The 21,759-nt window shown below is 37.9% G+C and overlaps 1 protein-coding gene across 4 annotated transcripts in view; it reads left to right on the top strand.

Moving 5' to 3' along the window:
- The window catches only part of FBXW7 (F-box and WD repeat domain containing 7), a 135,401-nt gene that overhangs the window by 97,379 nt on the left and 16,263 nt on the right, over positions 1–21,759 (top strand). For all 4 annotated transcript variants that reach the window (XM_070757820.1, XM_070757821.1, XM_070757822.1 and 1 more), the window contains 4 exons: positions 3,253–3,387; positions 12,757–12,880; positions 13,675–13,811; positions 19,557–19,670. In XM_070757820.1, coding sequence (XP_070613921.1) covers positions 3,253–3,387; positions 12,757–12,880; positions 13,675–13,811; positions 19,557–19,670 — 510 coding nt within the window. The remainder of the gene's footprint in view (positions 1–3,252; positions 3,388–12,756; positions 12,881–13,674; positions 13,812–19,556; positions 19,671–21,759) is intronic.

Genomic DNA, 21,759 nt, shown 5'->3' with positions numbered 1-21,759 from the left:
GCTTTTACATTGATTCCTATGGAAAAATATGCTTCTTCTTACAAACTTTTCTACTTAAGAACCTGGTCACGGAATGAATTAAGTTTGTAAATAGAGGTACCACTGTACTATCGAATTGCTAGCATAGCAGGAGCTGAGGCAAGTGATGTGAACTCATCCTGTCATGCAGTGGTAGGACTTGAACCACTAGAGCCCATACTTTCTCCAGCATCTTTAAAGCCATTGAACCATCATGCCTCTTTGATCATCTTTATTAAATTTCAAAGTCAAACATTAAATTATAATGCAGTACAAATTTAATTGGTCCTGTATGGATGCATTAAATTAAGTGTGTTAATTTTTTTTTAAAAAACCCACTTACTATAGAAAACATTATGTATAGTACTGGTTTAAAAAAAAGATTAAATGCAATAACATCCACCCATAGAAATTAGCATGTTGTAATTTTAATTTGTTTAGTGTATTTGAATATAATTACTACCATTTAATATTTAAAGTATCAGATCAGCATGTAATATACAATATTAGCTATTTCCAAGCATGAGACTTTAAAAACTTGTTAGCTATGCTGAATTGTTATAAAATAAGTGAATAATAATAATAAAATTAATATTTCTTGAATAAGCTTAATTATATAATTCCAAAATACTTTTAAAAATATAGTCAAACAATGAACATGCATATTATTGAAGAACAAAAATGCAAATTATTAAAACTGCATGCATGTTTTAATTCCCTAAATATGTTAGAAAATGTCCCATGTAGGATATCTGATTCCTAAAAATCGCATCCTAATGCAACTTTCTTGAAATAAATATTTTTTTTAAAAGTGTCACGAGGTTCTGGACAGTATATAACAAAGCAAGAAATACTGATTTATTTCTAGGATGAGCAGACCATAATTGAGGAACACTCCAGCATTCCTGAGATGTTCAGAACTAACTGACAGTGTCAGATTTGGCAAAAAAAAAAAAAATGTATAGAGAATTCCCATGATACATAGAAACATAATTGTTTATCTTTAATAGACATTAGAAAATTGGATAATCACAAAGAGAAAGCAATTTATTGTGGCAAACTTTAAATAGGATTGTTAATTGTTAATTGTTAATCCTATTTTACAGCTTAGGAGGGCAAGCTGATTCAATCATTAATATGTATCTTAATTATAAGGAAATGTCAGTAGTATCTTGCATGTTCAGGTATTTTGTCAGCTAATTGTCAGCAGAATTTTCATACAAGTCAAAACAAGTACTGTATATAAAATACTTAACCATCAGGGATTTAAATATCATTAAATTATTTTCTGTCTCCATATAAGAATGACCTTATTTGCAGCTAGTGAGCAAATTGCGTGTCCCTAAATCTCAAATGATACTTTTGGATTGTTGAATTATACAATATAGCAATATATGCTTATCAGTATAATTTGCAGACTCATGTTTAAGGAAATACAGTGGTAACTACTTAACTTAATTTGTTCCGTTACCAGTTTCTTAAGTAGAAAAGTTTGTAAGTAGAAGCAATTTTCCCCATAGGAATCAATGTAAAAGCAAATAATGCATGCAAACCCATTAGGAAAGAAAGAAAAGCTCAGAATTTGGGTGGGAGGAGGAGGAGGAAGAGGAAAAGGACAGTCATTGCTGAAAGAGAAAGGCAAGGTGTGGGAAATTTTAAAAAAATTCAAACTTTTAAGGCTTAAAAAAAAAAGAGGGACTTTGAGGCAGCAAGGAGGAGCATGCACCTCCCATACACCCGGCGCAAGGCTGCCTCCCATACACTGTGCCAGAGAGAGAAACCCAGGGGGAATGGCAGGAAACTGGCTGGGCCTTCGTGCCGCTCTCAAATTTCCTGGGAAAATTTTCCGGGCTTGGGTTCATAAGTAGAAAATGGTTCTTAAGAAGAGGCAAAGAATCTTGAACACTCGGTTCTTATCTAGAAAAGTCCTTAAGTAGAGGTGTTCTTAAGTAGAGGTACCACTGTATATTTTAAAGACTGAATATGTAGCATTTTCCATTGCTAACTAACTCCAGGAATCGATAATAAAACAGAATAAAAAAGTTGCAAGAGACCTTGGAGGTCTTCGAGTCCAATCCCCTGCTCAAGCAAGAGACACTATACCACTGATGGCGAACCTATGGCACGGGTGCCACAGGTGGCACGCAGAGCCATATCTGCTGGCACAGGAGTTGTTGCCCTAGCTCAACTCCAATATGCATCTGTGTGCCGGATAGCTGGTTTTTGGCCCACTCAGAGGCTCTGGAGGGCATTTTTGCCTTCCAGAGAGCCTCCAGGAGGATGGTAGAGGACATTTTTATCCTCCCACAGCTCCAAGGAAGCCTTTGAGCCCGGGGAGGGTGAAATATGAGCCTACTGGGCCCACCAGAAATTGGGAAACAGGCCATTTTCAGCCTCCAAAGGTCTTCTGTGGAGTGGAGGAAGCTGTTTTCGCCCTCCCCAGGCATTGAATTATAGGTGTGGGTACTCGGGCATATGCGATAGTGTACACCCATGCTCCATTTGGTACAAACTGCAGTTCAATCTCTTCTTTAAAACCTCAACTTTTGAAGACAGGCCATTTCACTGAGTAATAGTTCACACTGTCGGGAAATTGCTCCATAGTTTTAGATTGGATTTCCCCTTGATACATTTTTATCCATTACGTCTTGTCCTGCCTTCAAATGCTTTGGAGAATAGGATGACCCTCTCCCCTGTAGTTTTCTTGGCAAGATTTCAGAATTAGCTTTCCCTTGCTACCTTCTTAGGGCTAAGAGAGATTGACTGGCCCAATGTCATCATCTGCCTTTGTGCTTAAGATGGGACTAGAACTGTGGACTCCTGGGTTTTTTTTCCCTGTCTTCTTCCTTAACCATTATATCAAACTGGTTCTCTTAAGCATACCTGTTAGGTTTTAGTAATTTTAGTAATCTTTCTTAGGGTTCCACAAAGCCTTGAAAACCTGGCTGTAGTCCCAACCTGGGGTTGATATTTGTCATATTTAATGGCCCTTGTTTTATATCGTACAATTTATTAGCAGAGTATTTCAGTCTACAATGCCTGTTGATGTAATATTTCTTGGCTGTTTTTGGTTTATTAATTGTACTCTACCCTAAGTCCACTGGAGATAGCTGACTGAATTGATTAAAAATAATAAGAATAAATATTTTTTTTTACTTCAAGAGTTCATTATGCACTAAGTGCAGTTTATTGAAACAATACTATGAGAAGTAAATGCAATTTTATATCTCTCAGAGCTGGAGTGGACCAGAGAAATTGCTTGCCTTAGATGAATTGATTGATAGTTGTGAGCCTACCCAAGTGAAGCATATGATGCAGGTGATCGAACCCCAGTTTCAAAGAGATTTCATTTCCTTGCTCCCCAAAGAGGTGAGAATTCTTATTCAACATTGGGCTCTGTGTACTGTTTGACTATATAATCTACCATTTACCATCCTTAAGCATTTCCTAACTAATTATAGTCATCAATATTTTCAGCATAATATTGTTAATTGGTGTTAAAAAAAAAGTCTGGATGATTTGTTATGATTTAATAATGTACTGTAGTTCTTAGCTTAAATAAAAATGCTCGCCAGACCAATGACTTTATTTCATTGACTAACTTACTTTTTGTTATGGTCAGTTTTATTTGTAGGGTTTTTTTAAAAGCTTTGCAACTAATGTTAAATAATTTACATTAAATACTTTATTTGTTGTTGGCATTTAGCTTCCCTGAAGGTTGCATATAATATTTCCTGTGGGGGACTAGTTTCATTTTGTGTAATATAATCTCTTGTAGAGTTTGTTACAATTTTCCTTGAACTAAGTATATAGAAAAGCTATTTATTCAAATAAATAAATCTTTATTGCCATCTTAAACAGAGACAATTCATTTGTTCAGTTTTTATGGGCCCCTATTCATACATCACCTGGTTAGCTCATAAGTTTTAAAACAGAACAGTTAAAATAAAATTCTTATAACCATGCGGGGGAGAGTGGGTAGACAATAACAAAATATCCAACCATACTAAAGGGCATTCTACGTGCCTTATCTCAGTCACTGCAGAAAGAGCCTGGTCTTCAGCTCTTTCTTGAAGGCAAATAAAATTGGGTTTGTGTAGATGTTGAAGGAAATGTTCCAGAGGGTATATACAATGACAGAGAAAAGCACAGTTCATGAGCTGACACTGTTTAATAGATGACACCCAAAGATACTGGTGATGTTGGATATTATCAAATGAACAGACATAAAAGGATACAACAAGTACTGCTTCTATATCATGCAGGACATGTTAGCACCTTGAATTGAGTTCACAAGTCTACTAATAACTAATACGACTTGTACAGTATACAGGTAGTCCTCAATTTACAACCACATTTGGGACCAGAATTTCATTTCTTAACCAAAGGGGTTGTTCAATGAGATTTTATGACTCTCACTTGCCACAAATCACTGAAGGTGTTAAGTGAATCATGCAGTCATTAAGCAAATCTGACTTCAACCTTGACTTTGCTTGACAGACACTGGGGGGAGTTGGTTCCAGAGGGCCGGGGCTGCCACAGAGAAGGCTCTTCCCCTGGGTTCTGGGTCCCACCAAACGACATTGTTTAGTTGACGGGACCCGGAGAAGGCCCACTCTGTGGGACCTAACTGGTCGCTGGGATTCGTGCGGCAGAAGGCGGTCCCGGAGATAATCTGGACTAGTGCCATGAAGGGCTTTATAGGATGCTTCAACCATTGTAAATGTATGCCACTTACCAAGTGCCTGAATTTTGATCATGAGACCATGGGATGCTGCAACAGTCATAGGTTGTAAGGACCAATTGTTAGTCATTTTTTTCAGTGGAGTGCCATTGTAACTGAATGGTTCCTAAACAAATGATTGTTAGTCAAGGACTACCTGTGATACTGTTATAGGAGGGTACTATGTTACTGCTAGCGCCAATCATACTGTAACAGTTTGTAGTTTCTGAGTGGTCTTCAAGGATAGTTTCATGTTGAACATATTGCAGTGATTTTAGGGAGGAGGGAACTAAGGCATGAGTGATCATGAGTAGGGCCTCCCAATCCAGGAAAAGAGTATATTGACCAGGAAATAAAAGCATATTATGAGCTAGCTTTGACTGGGAAAATGCCACCCAATTCACAGGTATAGTTGGTAAAGCCCCAGAAATAGGTAAATCATTATTGCTAGATTAAACTGCACTCTAGTTAAAATAATTTTGCTTAAATAGAAGACCATACTATTATTTCTTCAAATCTTTTGCCTAAAAATTAAATGTTTGGTTTACCTAAAATTCTCATAGAAGGATGTCTAGTGTGTCTTTGAAGAATATTAGTGAAGTTGTCACAGGGAATACATGTGCTAATTATTAATTAGAAAGGAAAGATTAAGTGAACAAGTAGCTCTTAATCATTTTTTTAGTTGACCATTTTCCAAAGAATGCTTTATGTTTCAATTAATTGGTTTTTTTTCCTTTGCCAATCTGAAAGTAGGGTTGAAAAATATTTCAATGAGAATCATGTATAATTTTGAGTGTAGGCTTATTTGTCACATGCCTTTCCCCTCCCAATCCCAATATTTTTTTGGCAAATTCTAATGCCAAAGTTAACAGTATATTATCCTGTTCTGATGGATTTTAAAAATCATTAGTCAGTTTTGAACAGCTACATTCATCCTATCAGGATAGATGTTGTTTGGTTGTTTGTATTTTTAATCATTTCCATCACCTATACTATATTTCAGGAAACTGAACAATCTAAACATATATGAGGTCCTATGTTTTGTGGCAGTGTGCATAGGGAAAGAAAAGTACAGAGAGGGCTGGTATTATGGTGCAAAAAGATAATAATTTTGGCCTAAAGAAAAGTAATTCAGATTGCTGCATTCCACTCTGTTTCCCAACTTTACTATCTGTTTTCCAGCAATGTCTTCAATTTTGTTATTCAGCTTAAGGAATGCTTACTTAACTAATATTGATTCAGACTTAATTATGGGATGGAACATTGTCTTGTCTCATGTTATGAAGATCAAATTGAATATAGAGGGATATATTAATAATTCCCAAGTATGTGTTTCGTGGTCTTTGACCAAGTGATAGTCTTGACATAGGAAATGGAGAAGGTGAGTAGCCTGGATTTATAACAATTATATGTTCTCATTTGAAAAGCTTATTATAGCAATTAACCAGTTCCATATCCAGTGTTGGGAGCTTGATAGAAGCCTTTTTTCCCCCTTTCAGCATATCAACTACCCAATTACCTAACATCTTCCCAAGCAAGAGTCAGGTGTGGTTTATCTAGAGAGTTTTACTCTTGGTAGCTGCCTGGACAAGTCCCTGCAGTTTTTTGCAAGGTTTTTCAGAAGCACCTTGCAATTGTCTTCTTCCTAGGGTTGAAAGAGAGTGGCAGCCCCAAGGTCAGCTAACTAGCTTTGTGCTTAAGATGGGAATAGAACTCGGAGCCCTCCAGTTTCTATTAATCACTCTTAAAAGTAACCTTTAGAAATTCAACATTGTTTACATTAGAGGCCCACAACCTTTGCAGCTTGGCGGCCTGATTGTGTGTGGGAGGAAGAGGGGAATTGGGACTTGCAAGTAGTGGGCTGGTGCACATGCGTGAATGCCACTCAATTTGAGCAAGTGGCAGGCTGGTGCACATGCACAGACAGCTCGACTTCTGCAAATTGAGCTGAGTGCATGTGTATACAGTGTTCCCTCGATTTTCGCGGGTTCGAACTTCGCGAAAAATGTATACCACGGTTTTTCAAAAATATTAATTAAAAAATACTTCGTGGGGTTTTTTCCTATACCACGGTTTTTCCCACCCGATGATGTCATATGTCATCACCAAACTTTTGTCTGCTTTTAATAATTTTTTTTAAATAAACTTTAATAAATAAACATGGTGAGTAATAATCTAAATGGTTGCTAAGGAAATGGAAAATTGCAATTTAGGGGTTTAAAAGTGTTAAGGGAAGGTTTGTGATACTGTTCATAGCCAAAAATAGTGTATTTACTTCCGCATCTCTACTTCGCGGAAATTCGACTTTCGCGGGCGGTCTCGGAACGCATCCCCCGCGAAAAGCGAGGGAACACTGTATACATTCCAGCCTGCCGCTTGTGCTGCTCAGTTGCAAATAGGCCACAACTTGGTAGTGGCCTGGGGGGTTGGGAACCCCTGCTATATAAGTAGCCCTCGGCCATTATGTAAAGTGATCCATGAACATGTAACAAATTGATTCATTGCACAAAATAATTTACTGGTGAGTCCTATGGTAGGTAAATAGTTTCGATGGAGATCCGGCAGCCATATTCTGGACATGGAGTATAGGAAAAACAGCAGGGGCTGGAAAAAGTATCCATTATCTGGATAGCATTTACCTTCAAATTATTCATTTATTATTTTGAGTTTTTTCAAAATGTTAATCCAGTCACAACAGCGTAATTCAAGATATTAAATCTGTAGTATTTTGCAACAGTTCTATGCTACTTAAGTCTTGGTATCGCTATTGGGGTCAGAGCAAACATAAGTGCAGAAGAGCCAGACATAAAGCAGTAAGGCAAATTTGCATTTGAAGGACTTTTTAAATAACAAAGGTGCTCCTTGATTTCATGATAGATGACTGGATAAATGTGCCCATTTCCAGGCTCCGGGGGGGGGGGGGGGCTCCAGAACTTGGGGGAGGCTGTTTTTGTCCTCCCAGAGGCTCTAGAAAAGTCTCCACAGCCTGGGGATGCACATCCACAGCAGATACCTAAAAATTAGCTGGCCGGAGGGAGGCGCATTCACAGTGGAACTGAGCTGGGCAATGACTCGCATGCCCACAGAGAGGGCTCTGTATGCCATCTGTGGCTCATGTGCCACAGGTTCACCTTCATAGTTATATATCATCATATATCTTTCCCAGCCTTTCATCTCAGATGAGGTGTTGTCAGAAACTTTGCTCAAATTGAGGTAGATTGTATTCACAGTATTCCCCTTGTTGTCTAAAAATGTACCTTTCATTTTGGATCCATTTGGTCATTTTATATCCAAGAGGAATTTCTAATGGCCACTAACTCTGATTTTCCAAACCAGCCTGCAACTGAGAAAATAGAATTATGATTAGTTCAGAAATATTTTGAATTTGTTCTGAGTTACTCTCCTTGCACTCATAAATATATCTTAAAGTGGAATTGTTTAGAGTTTTAGACTTTACAGTTTTATTTTAGAACTACTAAAATAAAATAAAGCAGATTTAAAACTATACCTTTACTTATAATTTGTCCTAATTCTCAGAATGATTTTGTTCCATTTTTATGATTTCAGTGTAAAATATTAGTTTCTTCTTTTATATTTTTTCATTTATGTACTTTTTTCTCCCAATCATCTCATTTTTTCTTTACATAATTGCTTTGAATTTGTGTTAAAATATCTCAATACTATTTAGGACATTCAGGACTTAAATATAAATATGCACATTTTACAGAGTATAAATTACCAAATTAAGAACTGAAGAAAATTGAAGTGCAGAACTATAAATATTTTTGATTAAATCAAGGAGACCAAAATATATAATGCTTCATTAAACAAATATGGCAATATAATATTGAGAGTTTCACAACCCAGGATCACCTCATAAATGAAATGTCATTTATTTTCAGCAAATTAATTAGAACCACAGATTATATTGTGCAGTTATGCTGCAACCTGTTTTCCTCAGAAACCATTCTTATCAAATCCATTGGTTTAAATTAAGTCTTCAACTCTAATTATTATTTACATAGAAATTCCACTTATGATTCTCAGAAATTATAGTTTGTTCTACTATTTTATTATTTTTATTGTAACTTGGTGATTTGAAATACATCAGTAGGACCAATAGAGGAGACAGTATGTAGTTCATGGTTGAACTGTGGATTCTGACCATGATTGGTTGCAGAAGTTTCATTACCCATCTGGGTAACATCCTCAATGTGAGTGAGTATGGATTTGTTCCTGATTAACATTCAGTAGCTTACCCTACCAGTTTTGGTGGAGATATGTCGTCCCCATAGCCCTTGGTAGTATCTTGATTAGGGTATTATTCTCTGCTTAAGTGTTTATCTAGTATTAATCTCTGCTTATTTGGATGTTGGCTACTGAAGAGGATGTGTCCTAGTGTTTTGTTTCCTTCTTCTTACTGTCTCTTTTAATGGAAAGTAAATATTTCTCTGTTTCGGTTGATGGGTGATTTGTCTGAATCTCAATCTTTCAGGAATTCCCTATCCTTTTTGGATTTACCTTAGATGTTTCCCAATTCAAACTTATGGTTGAATGTGACCATGTGTTGTGAAATTAAGGAGTTTTCATGTATCTTCTGACAGCTATTTATTTATTGTTAGAGTTGGAAGGGACCGTGTGGGTCATCAAGTCCAACCCCCTGCCTAAGCAGGAACCCTATAGCATCCTTGCCAAATGGCAGTCCAATTTCCTCTTAAAAATGTCCAGAGTATTGGAGTTCACAACGTCCGCTGGTAGGTTGTTCCACTGGTTGATCGTTCTGACCGTCAGGAAGTTCTTCCTTATTTCCAGGTTGAATCTCTCCTTAGTCAGCTTCCAGCCGTTGTTCCTCGTCCGGCCCTCCGGCCCTAGAGAATAAAGTGATCCCCTCCTCTCTGTGGCAACCCCTCGTATACCTGTAGACTGCTATCATGTCCTCTCTGGCCCTCCTTTTCTCTAGGCTATCCATGCCCAGTTCCCGCAGTCTCTCTTCGTAAGTCTTGGTTTCTAGACCCCTGATCATTTTGGTTGCTCTTTTCTGCACCTTCTCCAGAGTTTCAATGTCTTTTTTGAAGTGTGGTGACCAGAACTGAACACAGTACTCCAGGTGTGGTCTGACCAGGGCGTAGTAGAGTGATATTAAGACTTCCCTGGTCTTGGATTGTATCCCCCTGTTGATGCATTTGGTATTCATGGATACTCTACTACTTTTCTATCTTTGTGCCACTTGGTGGCTTTAAACTCCTTACACTATAGCGATAGCACTAGCACAACTCTATGTTATAAATGGCTCCTGGTTTGTATTCTTGGGCTCCTGGGTCATTTAATTAAGATGTTTTGGAGGGCTTTATTTGGTTTTTGTGGTATGGTGATGTTGTATGGTTATAATTGTTGCTTGTTTCTGAAATGTTTTTTTATGTATGGAATGTTATCCTTTTTATACCTTGGGTTATTTGGGTTATAGTGGGTTGAGTGGTCAGGCACTTTTGGACAAAGTTGTGGGGGTATCTATTTTATTGCATGATATCATATAAGCAGTCTATTTCCTTTTTCTGGTGTTTTGTGTTGCTGCTGTAAAATATTGGACACCTTCCGACCTGAGTGGCTGATCTTCCAGCATCATATCTTTTTGCTTTGTGGAGTTATTTTTCCACACAGTTGTGCAGTTTTTAGAGGTTTTTATCTGACTCTGGTGGGCAGGGCATGTTGTCGTAGGCATTCATGTAGAAAAAGAGTCATTTCTTAATTGAGGTTTGTTACATACAATTATCTCCCATTTGCATGCTTTCTAAAGCATTTAACATATTCAAAGTGTTGGTAATGACCTTTAAAGCCCTACATGGCATTGGACCAGAATACCTCTGGAACCGCCTTCTACCGCACGAATCCCAGCGGCCGATAAGGTCCCACAGAGTTGGCCTCCTCCGGGTCCCGTCGACCAAACAATGTCGTTTGGTGGGCCCCAGAGAAAGAGCCTTCTCTGTGGTGGCCCCGTCCCTCTGGAATCAACTTCCCCCATCCTCCTTGTCTTTCGCAAATTACTCAAGACCCACCTATATTGCCAGGCATGGGGGAACTGAAACACTTCCCCAAGGCTTTTATATTTTAGATATTGGTATGTATATGTCGCATGGTTTTTAATTACTGGGGTTTTAAATATCTTTTTTTTTTAATGTTAGATTTGTTGCAGCGTTTTATTGTTTTTTATTATGTTGTGAGCCGCCCCGAGTCTTCGGAGAGGGGCGGCATACAAATATATATATGTGTGTGTGTGTGTGTGTGTGTGTGTGTGTGTATATACAGTAATGCCTCATCTTACAAACGCCTCATCATACAAACTTTTCAAGATACAAACCCGGGATTTAAGATTTTTTTGCCTCTTCTTACAAACTATTTTCACCTTACAAATCCACCGCCGCCGCTGGGATGCCCTGCCTCTGGATTTCCGTTGCCAGCGAAGAACCCTTTTTTGTGCTGCTGGGATTTCCCTGAGGCTCCCCTCCATGGTAAACCCCATCTCCGGACTGCCATGTTTTTGTGATGCTGCAGGGGAATCCCAGCAGCACAAAAATGGGCGCTTCGCTGGCAATGGAAGTCCGGAGGTGGCGTTTCCCATGGAGGGGAGCCTCAGGGGAATCCCAGCAGCACAAAAACGGGCACTTCGGCTGGCAAAAGGGGTGAATTTTGGACTTGCACGCATTAATCGCTTTTCCATTGATTCCTATGGGAAACATTGTTTCGTCTTACAAACTTTTCACCTTAAGAACCTCCTCCCGGAACCAATTAAGTTGTGAGTTCGGGTTTTGCCCCGTGTAATATTTTGAGTGTCTATGCGACGTTTCGATGAAATCACAATCACCATCATCAGGCTGAAGTTGTAAGTTTCGTAAGCTTACAACTTCAGCCTGATGATGGTGAATGTGATTTCACCAAAACACTCAAAATATTACATGGGGCAAAACCCGAACTCAGAACAATATACCACATACATACATACATACATACATACATACATACATACATACATACATACAAATAAATAAATAAAATATATGACTCTAATAGCAGAGAATATATGTAGCTCAGATTTGAAAGGTGGAGTCCTTGGTGTTCTCTGAGCTTGGCAGAAGAGCGCCTCCAATGAAAGCAACACTATAAAAACTCCTTGATTTCAGCAACACTATAAAAACTCCTTGATATCGCCACACATAGATTCACTAAATCACAATTTCAACTGGAAAATCGAGCGACCTTTTGTGTGTGTGGTATGCATATGTAGGTAGGGCTGAGAGACAGCTCAAGAATCACATCACTGATTTTATGTCTAAATCTCCTGGTTTATAGACTGCTGCCTATCAATTGGCTTGTGAGCAAGCTGGGTGGTGAGCATCGTAGACCAATTAAATCCACAAACACTATGGAATTACTGGAAGCTTAATATTCAGACAAATCAGCCATAGGTAGACACTATATAAACCATATTTACACACCATTCAAACAAGACAATTGAAAAAGATCGTAAAACATTCCTTCCAACAGCTAAAACCAGATAAACTGGAATTTCCATCAGAGGAACAACCAAGCAGAAAACAATGCCCTAATCAAAGAATTAGCAAGGACAAAACCACACCCTCACTAAAACTGGTGGACTACTGACTATTAATACGGGAGCAAACCCCATACACATTCATAATGTTGATGTTACCCAGCAGGGTAATTGAAATATCTGCAAGAAAATAATTAAAATTATTTGTTAAGAGTACCAAGGACTCTACAGCAGCAGCAGCAGTAGTAGAAGAAGTAGAAGTAGTAATAATAGTATTTATAGAAGCCTCTAAAATTCAATGCTGTTTCTTGGGTTTTTGGAGAAGTTGGGAAGATACAGGCATGATGCACGTTGTGTTTGTTATAATCACTTTTTCCTCCATTATACAAGTGAATATATAAAGCCCAGTAAATTACCTAATTCTTTCAATGAGTTTCAACTTCCGCTTTTTTTTTTTTTTTTTTTGTAGCTGGCTCTATATGTGCTTTCATTCCTGGATCCCAAGGACTTGCTGCAGGCAGCACAAACATGTCGATACTGGAGAATTCTGGCAGAAGACAATCTTCTATGGAGAGAGAAGTGCAGAGAAGAAGGTAAGGGGTGGCGCAGCAGGTAGAGTGCTGTACTGCAGGCCACTGAAGCTGACTGTAGTTCTGTAGGTCAGCGGTTCAAATCTCACCACCGGCTCAAGGTTGACTCAGCCTTCCATCCTTTCGAGGTGGGTAAAATGAGGACCCGGATTGTGGGGGCAATATGCCGGCTCTGTTAAAAAGTGCTATTGCTGACATGTTGTAAGCCTCCCTGAGTCCAAGGAGAAGGGCGGCAATAAAATCAAATAAATAAATAAATAAATAAATAAATAAAATTATTATCTTCTGAGATTCATAGAAAAAATGTCTTTGCTTATGAAAATATCACTATGTTGAATATTTATAGTTCACCAGCAATACAAATCCAAATATATGTTAACCTGGTATGTTAATTCAGACAAGCCAATAATATCTGGTATTTGAGGCTGGAATTCTAGAATTTGCCTGAGAGCTGAATCTTTTGTTTGTAGATTCAAAGAACAGAAAGATGTGTGCCTCGTGTGTCATATATAAAGCTTGAAAATGAGTAACAGCAGCTCAGCTGTAATGAGAATAGTAAAAATTTTAATTTGAAAAGTTTAAATGAGATATTTGAGATAACAGAAGTAAATAAATAGGTATTCTAGGGTAGAGCTCTAGGATAAATTGGATGGAGGGTAGAATAGTTTTGAGTTGAATGAGAATCACATGAGACATCGCTATGTATGTTTCACAATTGGCAATAGTTTATCATTTTAGAAAAGGAGGGTAATGAAACGTGCACCTAACATCATTTTGGGTTTGTTTAAAATATATAGGCATTGATGAACCGTTACATATTAAGAGGAGAAAAGTAATAAAACCAGGCTTTATTCATAGCCCCTGGAAAAGTGCTTACATCAGACAGCACAGAATTGATACTAACTGGCGGCGAGGTGAACTTAAATCTCCTAAGGTAACCAATCATCTTTTAATAGATTATTATGAACATAGTAAAATCATAGTATTGGTCTATTGTGATTATTTTTAATATTTAAGAATCTAACTTTGTTCAAATAATTTACAAAAATTCAGCCTCGATATTATTTTGTATTATCTTTTTCTTTCTCATGTTATAAGTACTGCAGCCCAAAACAATTTTATCAACTTTTGTTATGCTGACAGTTATACCCATTTTAATGCATACATGCAATTTAACATATCCTATACAAAAAATATAAATGCTTCCATTTATATGTTAATTTTCACAGGCAACAAAAATTGAATTTAAAAGTGAGCTGTGTTCATTCAATGCTATCTATTGATAAATTCAAGTTAGAAATTATAGTAGGTAAAACTGCTCAGAACACATCCATTTTCTGAATAATGGAAGCTATTCTATATCTTACTGGTCTCTGTGTGGCTTTTCTTCCTTCTAGAAGCTTCGTAGCAGGTGTAATAGCTTACATTAAGAGATACTTGCTTTCTTTATGGATTTCTGCAATTGTCAGGGTCTTATCAAATGGAGGAAGGGACTAAAATTATATTTTATTCTAAAAAGAAGGGAAATTATAGTATGCAAAATATAACAAATCATCAGTTCCAACAATGTTATCCTTTTGTGAACTTTTCAAACAGTATCAAGTTATACCTGTAATTCAATGTGTGGTAACAAAATTGGATGTGATTGTAAATACATGCCACTTAACCAGTAGTGTTATGGTTAATCATAGCTTATGGAACTTGAATTTTAGTCATGGTGCCTCACAGCTTAAATACTAAATGATTCAAACTAGGAGAATATTTAACCAAGTTAGATTGAAAAGCAAAACCTCCAGTTGTTTTCAAAACACAACATATTGCTGCAAGTGTCAGGCCTCCTAGGAAGATGTATATGTCCTACCTTATGTCATAAAGATGAAATGAATTTTTGCACAGTAAATTTAATACTGCCAGATTGTACTAATAGAATAATCATACTGCCAAATCTTCTGCTGTGTAAATAATTGCTACAGATGTTAATTTGGTGGCCATTCTCCACTGCACTTGGAAGGAGAGTCCAACATGGGTAAATTACCAATCCTATTGGTAGAGACTGAGTTTAGGATTGGTAATTTACCCATGTTGGGCTCTCCTTCCAGTGCAGCGAGAAGACCGTTCAGGTATGTACAACGGTACTTTCAGTTAAATTTATTTGTTTCTAAGACCAAGTTTACTCCACAACTGTAGTGCATAATGAAAACTAAGTCGCTGTATCTTAGTAAAGTTAAGTTAGACATTATTTTGTTACAATATTTATTTTCAAAAGCCATAATATAATAGATTATATTTCAAAATGTTTGATTCCAGATACAGAAATTTCTGAGGAATGTTACTGGGGCTTATCAGAAAGGAAAAATAGCATTATTTAATATGTGTTAAATCACAGCAGTGTCTGCAGGCATATAATACAGTCTTGTACAAATTAATCAACTTTAGATCTAATTTGTCTATGGAGATTCTCAGTCATCCATGTCATAGTTGTCCCTAAGGTGCTTTTTTATGACTGGACTGTCACGCTGAATATTGACAGCCCCAGAGACATTCAGTAATTAAATAGTTAACTGTGTGTGTTTCTTTAAGATCCTCCTATTATGATGTAATATCCTGCCACATCATCATACCTCATATCCTTCTTCATGCTCTGTTGTTTTATTCTCCTTTCCAATTCTAACCTCCATCATGTGAAGACGTGTTTATTACTTTGTCCCTCGGGACATATTTTTTTGTACTTTTATAATAAAAATAAATCTTGTTTTGAAGAGAAATGACTGGGCTCTCAGTCCATCACCTCCGCGGTGGGTTAGTGTTCAAATGGACATTAATCACTCAAACCGTGACATGGACTTCCTTGTTTTTCTTTGAAGACATTTTGCTTTTCCGGTACTGTAGTAGGAGCAGCCACATGTGGGTGTCAACTTCCATCCACCTGGAGGCTGAGCTTGTTGCAATTTTTTCTGGTCATGCCCTCTTCATTCACCTGGGTTTGTTAGTTTTTGCAACTCAGTTGGGCCAAGGAGAAGTTTTCTCTCTCCCTCAGCAGATCTAAGTTCACTGTTTCTAACATTGTGGCTGTAATTCTTTGAACTTGACAAATTACGGTGGGGAAGAACTTGGAGCAGGTAGGACTGTCAAACTTGCAGACTTCCCTGATTTCGGTCTGTCTGCTCCTGCCAGTGAGTAACGAGCTGGCCAGCTCGTTTGAAGTGGCTGCTGCCACCGCACTTCCTTTCCAGGGGTAGTCCCCTCCATTGGTGTCCTCCGACGTTGCGGGCACCTGCCTTCTTCTGATTAGCCACAGGCGTGTGAGCAGGTCGTCCGCTGGGATGACCACATGAAGATTCTCCCCTCTAGCGAGTGGCTTTGGAGTCCCTGACTTTTGATATTGAATCACGCTCTGAAGAGGGTGACCCCGGGCCCTATTTTCAGTCATTGCTTGTGGTTGCAAAGGCAGTTTGCTGAGCTTGCAACTGCCGTTTCCTTCCCGGCCGCCATTTTACTATCCATTAGCTGTAGCCACGATTTGGACTTTTGGATGAAAGCTACAAGGACATTTCCCTTCAGAGTGGCATTCACGAGGTGGAAGCTCCCCTTGCATATACATGGGACAAAATTTCAGTTCGCGTTGCCGAAGTAACAAGGTTTGGCGGGAGGATACAAAATGGCAGATCGCCATGAAGCCGGTGAGACCCAGGGGGCAAGACAAAAGGGCTCCAAATCCCCCTTCCAAGAGAGGGGCCAGCCATACCAGACCTAAGACTTCTTTGTCTGCCAGCATCTCAGAAGCAGCGGAGAAAGACGCAGGGAGGCGTCAAAGAGCCTTAGACCACCACTTCTGACTTTTAAGGTCATATTCCTGGTGGCGATCATCTCTGCCCGAAAAATCTCGGAATTGGCTGCCCTGTCCATGCAGGAAGACCTCTGTACCTTCCATGCAGACAGGGTTGTACTGTGGTTGGACTTTTCCTTTCTGCCCAAGGCAAATTCCTGGTTCGATAGGGCCCAGGAGGTTATTCTGCCTGATTTCTATCATGGAGCCTCTCATCCCCGGGAGAGATGATGACATACCTTGGATGCTAAAAGAGCCCTCTTCAGATACATCAAATGGATGGAATCCTTTAGATGTATGGAAGCTATCTTCGTTCCTTATCAGGGGGTGAAAGGTGTCCCCCTCTACTATAGAGTGTTGGCTGAAGGCATGCATTGCCACTGCTTATCAACTAAAAACCACTCCCATTTCGGGACTTATTATGGCACACTCTACTTGAAGTATGGCCATTTCAGCTGCTTGTACCCAAGCTTCTATCCTGGATATTTGTAGGGGGGCTACCTAGTCATCCCACTCTCCTTTTGTTCACCACTATAAAATAGATCTTTATGCCTTAGATGTCCTTTGGACAAAAAGGTTCTCCAAAGAGTAGTTTCCACTCCTCCCAGTGTGGGCCCGAATGTTCCCCACCTCCAGGGGATCTAGATTGGATTTGTTCCACATGTGGTTGCTCCTACCACAGTAACAGAAAATGAACATTAGTTCCTACCTGAGACGTTCCTTTTCGGTCCCTAGTAGGAATAATCACGCCCTCCCTTAGCGGGTGCTCTGGCCCAGTTTTCAGGGTGGTTGATTCCTCTTATCTTGAAATTCTTTGTTGCAAAATCTGACGGACTGAGTGAGCAAACTGAGCATGAGCATGAAAAATTGCAACAAACTCAGTCTCCAGGCAGATGGAAGTTGATACTGTGTTAGCAAATACTTCAGAAGGAAAGGATTTAGGGGTAGTGATTTCTGACAGTCACAAAATGGGTGAACAGTGCAGTCAGGCGGTAGGGAAAGCAAGTAGGATGCTTGGCTGCAGAGCTAGAGGTATAACAAGCAGGAAGAGGGAGATTATGATCCCGCTATATAGAATGCTGGTGAGACCACATTTGGAATACTGTGTTCAGTTCTGGAGACCTCACCTACAAAAAGATATTGACAAAATTGAACAGGTCCAAAGACGGGCTACAAGAATAGTGGAAGGTCTTAAGCATAAAACATATCAGGAAAGACTTCATGAACTCAATCTGTATAGTCTGGAGGACAGAAGGAAAAGGGGGGACATGATCGAAACATTTAAATATATTAAAGGGTTAAATAAGGTCCAGGAGGGAAGTGTTTTTAATAGGAAAGTGAACACAAGAACAAGGGGACACAATCTGAAGTTAGTTTAGTTTAGTTTGTTTAGTTTAATCAGATTTGTATGCCGCCCCTCTCCGCAGACTCGGGGCGGCTCACAGCAATAGCAATACAATATAAGACAAATCCAATATTTAAATTATTTTTTTTTTAAAACAAAAAAACACCACAAATTAAAACCAATCATATCATAGTTGGGGGAAAGATCAAAAGCAACATGAGAAAATATTATTTTACTGAAAGAGTAGTAGATCCTTGGAACAAACTTCCAGCAGACGTGGTAGATAAATCCACAGTAACTGAATTTAAACATGCCTGGGATAAACATATCCATCCTAAGATAAAATACAGAAAATAGTATAAGGGCAGACTAGATGGACCATGAGGTCTTTTTCTGCCGTCAGACTTCTATGTTTCTATGATACCCACATGTGGCTGTTCCTACCAAGGACCAAAAACGAACATCTCCAGTAGGAACCAACTTTCCTTCTCATCCAAGAAGCTTCTCAAAATGAAGGAGGTTTTTTTGGGTGAGAAGTGAACCATCTTCCCCAAAACAAAATAAAACCCCCAAAAAGTCCAGTTGCTTTTTGAAAAGCATCTTTGGGACATTTAGATCAATAAGTTCCTCTAAGGGAAGGACTAATAAGTGACTTGCCTATGCAAACGTTATCATATGGAAGTTTACATAGAGCTTGTGAATGCCTTTTAATTTTTTATGGAAAAATTATGATATAAAATATTTCACCAGTGGAACAGTAGTCTGCCTTTTTTGAGCCAAATGTTTTTGTGTAATTTCACAGTGGGGTTGCCTTTTTCTTCTTCTTTCCCAATCCAGTGAGTAATTAAATCCAGGAGGGAAGTGTTTTTAATAGGAAAGTGAACACAAGAACAAGGGGACACAATCTGAAGTTAGTTGGGGGAAAGATCAAAAGGAACATGAGAAAATATTATTTTACTGAAAGAGTAGTAGATCCTTGGAACAAACTTCCAGCAGACGTGGTTGGTAAATCCACAGTAACTGAATTTAAACATGCCTGGGATAAACATATATCCATCCTAAGATAAAATACAGGAAATAGTATAAGGGCAGACTAGATGGACCATGAGGTCTTTTTCTGCCGTCAGTCTTTTATGTTTCTATATCAAGGTTAGTAAAAAGTCCACAGAGACTAAGCTGGATTTGTAATGTTGCCCATTTGAAACAGCTTAGAGGGAGAAAATGGAGTCACAATTAATAGTAGGAAAATGATACTCCAAAGCAGCATAGAAAGTTAAATCATGTTATATATTGCAATATGGCAGCTACCGGTATGAGTTGGTTGCTACTTGTTCACATAGGTAAACTGGATGAAACGGCCGAGAGCTAAATGAAACACACGTTCCATCGTATTAGGAGAAAAAGATCTAATTAAAAACAATAAAAACTACAATTTTTATTTGAATGGTATACATCAGTTTTGGTTTTTGTCTCACAGATGTGTGATTTTTTTTTTCTTATATTGTTAGGTGCTCAAAGGTCATGATGATCATGTAATCACTTGTCTACAGTTCTGTGGAAACCGAATAGTCAGTGGTTCTGATGATAATACATTAAAGGTTTGGTCAGCAGTTACAGGAAAGGTAAATCAAATATATTTATTGCATTTTTAATAAACCTCGCCCCAAATATATTCCTTGCCTTGCAAAATATGCTTTCTGTAGTTCAGTCTGGTATTCATAATGCATAATTCTATTTCATCTTCTATACTTTCCTATTCACTTCACTCCCTGTTTTAAACTAGTTTCCTATTAAAATGTGAAATGTGGTATTCTGCTTTATAACAGAGCAGGCCATCTTGCATGATGGAGAACAAAATCCACAGCCTGGGGCTGATATAAGGTTCATAACCCATATTTATTATGCATGTTTGAGTTCAGAAACGGTAAACTACTTCTTGAGCAGTGTTATCTGATCATTGTAATGTTTGAAGTGAAGATTAACATCATATACCCGTATTGCACTTCCCTCAACACTGTCAGACTTTCTACTAAATCTGCACTTCTATTCTACTAGTTTTTCTCATCATTCCTATCACCCATTTCCTCCCATGTTGACTGTATGACTGTAACTTGTTGCTTATATCCTAAGATTTTTATTAATATTACTTCTTCATTGCTTATTTGACCCCTATGACAATCAGTAAGTGTCGTACAGATGTATATTTTACATCTTGACAGATGTATATTTTATTTTATGTACGCTGAGAGCATATGCACCAAGACAAATTCCTTGTGTGTCCAATCACACTTGGCCAATAAAGTTCTATTCTATTCTATTCTATAAGGACTATTCTTTAATATGAGTCCAGTATTGTCATTGGCAACATATTAGCAGTTCTTGTATTCCCACATAGCTCCCTAAATGAGGGTAACATAATTGTAGTCCATAAACAGAAAAAATGCAATGTTACAGATAGACTGTGGCATTTAATTTAATTTAAATAACACTTAAATAAATATGAATTTATTTACAGTAATCTTTGTATCTCCTACTCAGAAGAAGATGTAGCTAATTCATTTAGCACTGTTCACAAGAATTCAAACTACCTTTAGGGTGGCGTTTAAGCCACTAAACCAAATTAAATACAGCATTACTAGAATTTAAGCCATTTCATTTATTACAGTGGGTAATACCTATTTGAAAACCATTATATTTAATATACTGTGCATTTCAAATTCCAATTAAATTGCCTTTCATATTTACAGCACTTACACTCAACTAAAAATAGTAGCAGGAAGGGCCCAAAGAAACAATAGGGCTATTCAGAATTTTTTCTAGCCCAAGGCAAAGGGCAAGTATGTACCAGCCACGGTTTAGTTTTTAAAATTAGGTCACTGGCCAAAATGTTGAATTGGTTGAATTACAAGCGGCTTGTAATTTAAAATAATCAAATGGATTTTGTGCATGAAATTATCTTCTCAATTGTTGGTTCAAATTAATATATCAACCGCTCATCGATATGATTCTGCCAGATTGCTATAAGCCCTCTTGAAAAATAAAATAAAATAAAATTTGTATCAATGTAGCTTTCCTACATGCTTGTTAATTTCTTGGAGTTTGCAAGTTCTTGGCTAATACAAAAGCTATTTCAAAACAATCTGAGTGGCTACCCCTATTTAAGGGAGGCTTAAAACAACCTTTATCTAACCAAACATTTATTAATATTATCCACAGAAGAATGTTAATTCTAGCATGGTTTAATGCTTTACCATCTGTTTTCTTGGAAGGAATTGCTTCTAAGAAATAATTAAAAAATGCTTTAGGAAAGTACTCATAAATCTGAGTTTATTTGTTCTTACTAATTGGGAAGAATGATCAATTGGCAACAATGAATACTTCTGCAAGCCTCGTTCGGCAGAGATGTTTGAGATAATTTGATTCAGTCATATTGAATGTGGACCTAGTTTCCTTTCTAGTGTGGAGAAATGGGATACACATTATACTAATTATAAGGAGTTCTAGTTTCTCTCCCCTCAAGTTTAAAAATCCCTAATGTCTAGTCATGTGGCTGTTTAGTCAGAGGCAATTCTGACTTGAAGTTAGGTTTGGAAACGAAAGTATAGATGTTTTGAGCATTGAAACCTCAACTATAAGCTTTTAAGATAGGAGATCATCTGCATTTCTATCACAAGAATATTGAGGTTTATATATATATATTCAAATATACAT

This window comes from Erythrolamprus reginae, chromosome 7 (genome assembly GCF_031021105.1).
Source record: "Erythrolamprus reginae isolate rEryReg1 chromosome 7, rEryReg1.hap1, whole genome shotgun sequence".
NCBI classification, from domain to species: Eukaryota; Metazoa; Chordata; class Lepidosauria; order Squamata; family Dipsadidae; genus Erythrolamprus; species Erythrolamprus reginae.
This window is presented reverse-complemented; position numbering and strand designations above follow the sequence as displayed.